Below are 5,307 nucleotides of genomic sequence, written 5' to 3'. Positions count from 1 at the left end.
AGTTGGTCTCTAAGGTGCTACTGGAAGGAATTTTTTTATTTCAGTCAAATGATGTGATTGCTTCAGCCTCAACATTTTATTCAAGTTGGCATCCCTGGCATCAATGGGCCTCTTTACATGTTTGCAAGGATACCAGCACCCTTCCTTTGCAAGGATACCTGCATCTCGTTCTAATATCCGACCAGCTTTCCTGGCAACATGATTTCAAGCAATGCGCCCTTGAGCCCAAACGTCGGGGGGGAAACATGCCCAACTTTGCCTGAAGCGTATTTTTTGTTTTAACTTTAAAAAACAAACCCCACACAGCTCTTTCAGCTGTATTCATTCCCCACGTCCTTTCAGACCCCATTTCAGAGCGGAGTCCTTTCATTCCTCTCAGGCCAGTTCCCCCTCTTTCTCCCTCAGGAGGGAGCAGCTCTGCTGCTGCTGCCGCCGCCGCGCCGAAGAAGAGACGACGGGGCGGAGCGGGAGGCGGAGGGAGCTTGCTGGGTTTCCTTTTTTTCCCTGCCCGAGCGGAGAAAGATGGCGGGGGCAGGCGCCGGCGGGATGGAGCTCAGGGAGCCGACGGGGCTGCGAGGCTGAGCTGCTGGAGGAGGCCGCTCTCGGGGGCTGCTGGGAGGCCGAGAGGGAGGAAGGAAGGGCGGGAATTTCGCGGTGGCGGCGCTCTCGCTCTTCCTCGGACCAGAGGAGCAGCCGGCGGCGGCAGGGCTCGTCCCGGGGCCCGACCAGGGGTGTGGAGGCGGGAAAGCGAGAGGATGAAGAGCCCGGCGCGGCGGCGTTGCTGCTGCAACCCGGGGAGCCGCCCCAGTTGTGTCCCACCAGGCCGGGCCGCTCGCTAGTCCGTGCTGGAGGCGGCGCAGGGCAGCCCGGGCGCCGCGGCCGCAGAGCAGCTGCTGGAAGGGGAGCGCTTACCGCCCAGGCTCCGGCCCGGCGGGGCCATGCCGTGGCTGAGCGGAGGGCGGCGGCGGCGCCAGCAACAACAGCCCCCGCAGCAGCAGCCGCCGTCGCCGCAGCAACAGGCTCCGGTCGCTATGGGGCAAGGGATGGGGCAGGCGCCCATAGGGCAGCCGGCAGCGCCGCGTGGCCGGGAGAACTCGGAGCTGCCTTTACCCGCCGGCTGGGAGGAAGCGAGGGACTACGACGGCCGAGTCTTCTATATCGACCACAACACCCGGCAGACGTCGTGGATCGACCCCCGGGACAGGTCAGGAAGGGCGAGGAGGCCCCTTTTCCTCCCTCCCAAACGAGGCTCCCTTTAGCAACATCCCCGCTGTGTCCTGGGACGGCCCTTGCTTGAAGGCGGCGGGGCCTGCAGAAATGGTCGTCGGAAGGGAAGGTCTAGGCTCTGGGAAAGAGCATCTGGAGGGGCCTGCGGTTTTAATTCGGAGCAAGGGCCATCCCGCTCTTTCCCCGAGTCGCCTTCCTTCCTTGCAAGTTTAGGGATGGTCGTTCCCGGTTCCGGGGATAACACCGCAACTCCATTTTGTCCCGTGTCATTTTTTTGGGAGGGGAGGCTGGCGAGAACAGTGTTGAGCGCGCCTCATTGTTCTCACTCGCAGGAGACGGGGCAGGGCGGGGGGGCATTTTCTCCTTCGCAGTGCCGTGAAGCCAGGACTGTTTTCTTTCCTTCTCCTTCAGTATCTTGTTTTAGCAGATTGTGGTTTGAATTCCTATACCTCTGTCTGATAACAGCAACGGATTCTGACCTAGGTGCCCCTGTAAATCTTTTTTTTTTCTGCGTGGGAAGGATTGCCTCTGTTCTGAACAGTAAATTAGTAAACAGGCAGGACTTAGCAGTATCTCAACTTTGCATGGGTAACGTGTTATTAGGTTGTTTTACTTAATAAGAGTAGAAAATCCCCCCTGCCCCCAATAATGCTTAGGTGTTGTGTCCTGGACCTAAAATCTAAAACAACGGTATTGCAACAGTTCATTCTGGCTCTGTTCTGTGACATTTTGTTTCTTTTAGAGGTTATGGCAAATGCAGCATTTTTAAGGCATACCATCTTGTATTCCGACATTAATAAGTATTGTTACTAAAATTGCTTTGGGACCAATCAGTATCCTGATGTGTCTTTGTATATTTCTTGAATGAAGCTTTAATCATCAAAAAGCAGAAGGGTTCTTTGGCTCCCTCTTTATAATAGAAAGCTGTCAGCTTCTTTTGCTTGAAAAAAAGCACCTTTCCAAACATCTAACACTAAAAGCAAAGGTTGTGTTGGTGCATAAGAAAAAACTCCAGAGTCTACAGTTACATAGTACCTTTAATAAGAACAACCAAAAAGGTCACAAACATGTTACTTTTAGGAAACTTTGAACAAGTTTTAAAAATGTTATTTCTAAGCCTGAAATCCTATGCATTGTAACTTGAAAGTTTATTCTGTAGAAATTAGTAGACCTAACTTCTGATAAAATATGCATGAAATTGAACTGATAATAGTATTTAAACTTAGGCACTATTGGTACCAGTGACAAAAGAAGCTAAACACACCCTCTTAACAGTTGTCAGTGATTTCATGTAGTGAGTTTACTTGTCAAAAAGCTGCAGGTCTTTTTTTTGTCTAGAGCCAGCATGGTTGAATGGATAAAACATTGAAACTGAGTCTAGAAGACTGGAGCTCAAACTGCATTTCAGCTGAAGACTTGGGATGAATTGTAATCACTTATTTTCCTGTGTTTACAAATTAGAAAATAGTAACACTTTGTACAGTTGCATGATTGAGATGATGTTGCATTAAGTTGCTTTACACATGGGAAGTGCTACAGAAAACATGTTGTTACTTACTATGCCTTTGAAAACATCATGACTAGAATACTGTGGTGGATCCAAGAATGCAAAGTTTATTTTTATAGCTTTTGACATTGATCCCTGTGCACACATGTTCAAAATTTCATTCATATTTATTTGTTTGTTTTATTACACTTCAAGGGCAGCAAACATCAAAGAAACAATACAGTACAATCAAAATTAAAATAATCATAGTCATGTTTGGAAGCTCACATAGATGCTGCCAAAACATTTATGAATTAATGTACTGTCAAGCATTTTTTTTTGTATTTTGTTTTAAAGATCTTGCTCCTGTTTGTGACTATTGTATGCTGGTGCTAAAAGGAAAATAGAACAAGCAATATCTTCTGGCGGAACTCCTTAACTGTCAGCAGGATTTCCCATGACGGCATGTGGGCTAGGGCTAAGACTATGATTCCTGTGGTATATGCAGGCAGAGTTCCTATTTTATCATATGCTTTTATGGATCCTACTAAACTAATTATAACCATGTTTGCCTAGATAGATCAAAGAAAAGAAATATTTGAAGGGAAAAAATGTCAGGAAAAGACTTGTTTCAGAAGGAATCTAGCTATAATATGCTTTTTATGATCTATTTGAGAAATACTTGCAGAGACAATTCACCTGTCTTCTTTTGAGATGCATACTGATTAGGGGTGCTGTCAAAATTTGCTCCAGCCTGGTTTTGTAAACTAACTTCTGGATTTTTTAAAGGCCATCTCAATGGACAGGCAAAATTCCAGGACACAAACACACATGGATTGGGGGCAGGTGTTCTGGCTGCCTTACTCCTAGCCTCCACTAGCCCTCCCCTCCCTTCCCAATTCTTAATCTTAAACAGGAAAATTGGTGAAGAGCAGAGAGAAGGAAGTTCCCCCATCCGCTTTTTCTGTCATCTTGATACTCACTGTAGCACATAAGGACTAAAGTAGTGCTGCATTTCAGAACTCAATAAAAGTAATAGCAAGGGCTGCTGCAGTGGTCCCAAGTGCCATTGCTTTTTCAATTCCAGTTCCTAACACACTGCATGTCAGGAATGAAAAAATTAAGGAGAGTTCATCTGTAGCTAATATCAAGTAACGGAAAGCTCAGAGTGGGTTGTCCTGAAGTATTCTAGTACCCTGCCATCCTTGGCAAACAGGCAATTCTGTTTTGTTGCATGTCTTTTTACAACATCTCCATGATCCAGTTGGGCCTCTTTTGATCTGCCTGAGCACCTTCTGAATGTTTTCCTACTGGGAAGCTCTTACTTTCCTTTTGCTTCATTGGAGTTCGTCAGGAAAGTGGTCTTGGTCCTCTCTATGTCCCTCTGCATTTATGAGGAGTGGTGCGCCTACAAGCTGGGTCAGGCTATAAAGCAGTTTGATGCGTTATGCCAACCCAGTAAGTTCAGCCACGGTTTCTTTTCTGTGATCTGAGTCTCCATCACAGCACAGATCTCAGATGAGAAGTTCAAACCTTTCTACTCCGCCCAGTCCAACGGTTAAGAAATTGCACTGTTGTAGCACAGGGCTGAGAGGAGACATTGAAATATCTCTTCTCAACCTATCACTGTAGTGGGGGTTGCATGTGTGCACCTGTGCTTAATTATGAGAAAGAGTCCATATGACCCTTGCAAGGTTGGCTGAGTTTTTGAATGCATCCCTCTGGCTGAAAAGTGTGAGCTGCCCTTGCTGCATGCACTGCCTGAGTGGCCTGCCCACATCCCGTGATTTTGTACCACCTACACACTGATGACACTTCTACTACTTTGCCCCCAAGCTCTCGCCCTTCCCCAAGTTTCATATCTCCAGCTGCCTCTAATATTTCCACCTAGACATATTTCTCCTTTGTTGTCATTTTCCAAGCACTTATTTCCTTTGCTCATTTTACTTACCCATTGAAATATTGAGCAGGCATGTAGCAGAAACTGCTTCCTGTGCTTCCCACGTCTGTCCATTGTCAAACTATGGTGTGTTTCCCGTTATAAAAACATGGCTGTTGCTGCTTTATTCAGCAAAAACAAACAAACAAACAAAAAGCAACAACAACCCTCTGGGCCTCACCCTGGTCATATCTTTCCTTGATTACTACATAATTTCCTCCTCTGGTTTTCCCTTCTCTCACCTGGGTCAACTGCTTTTCCAGCAACTTGCTGACAAAGCATTCACCTCTGTTGTTGCCAGAATCATTCACTACCTCTTTGTAATGCCCTTCCTTAAAACCTTACACTGACTTCCTGTCCATTCCTGAATCCTATTCAAGCTTCTTATCCTTGCTTTTAAAACCATGTAGGCCTTGCCTTCTTTATCTCTCTAGTTTTCATATACATCTCCATCTGTTCCCTTATCTTGACCACCTATTGCTCCCCTAAGCCACCTAAAGTTCTTCACAGATGACGTTTTTGCTGTGTTTTATGCATGGAACTGTCTTCCAGAGTGCCTCCAGAGTGCCAGTGTGCTTACTTCTCCTTCAGACCTATCCTCTCCTTTTCATTGAAGCTGTTGGTACAACTCACTGGTCTTCAAATGTTGTTATAA

General features: G+C 46.7%; 1 protein-coding gene across 4 annotated transcripts in view; it reads left to right on the top strand.

Annotated features, from left to right (window-relative positions):
* Positions 1-450: 450 nt before the first annotated feature.
* Positions 451-5,307, top strand: part of WWC3 (WWC family member 3) — a 57,818-nt gene continuing 52,961 nt past the window's right edge. For 2 of the 4 annotated variants that reach the window (XM_083437433.1, XM_083437431.1), the window contains exon 1: positions 451-1,204. In XM_083437433.1, coding sequence (XP_083293559.1) covers positions 939-1,204 — 266 coding nt within the window. In that variant the 5' untranslated portion in view covers positions 451-938. The remainder of the gene's footprint in view (positions 1,205-5,307) is intronic. The other 2 variants (XM_083437432.1, XM_083437434.1) reach the window with 2 other exon arrangements.

This window comes from Podarcis tiliguerta (assembly GCF_965153285.1).
Source record: "Podarcis tiliguerta genome assembly, chromosome: 4".
Lineage (NCBI taxonomy): Eukaryota > Metazoa > Chordata > Lepidosauria > Squamata > Lacertidae > Podarcis > Podarcis tiliguerta.
Note: the sequence above shows the minus strand (reverse complement) of the source record. Positions and strands in the feature narration are given on the sequence as shown.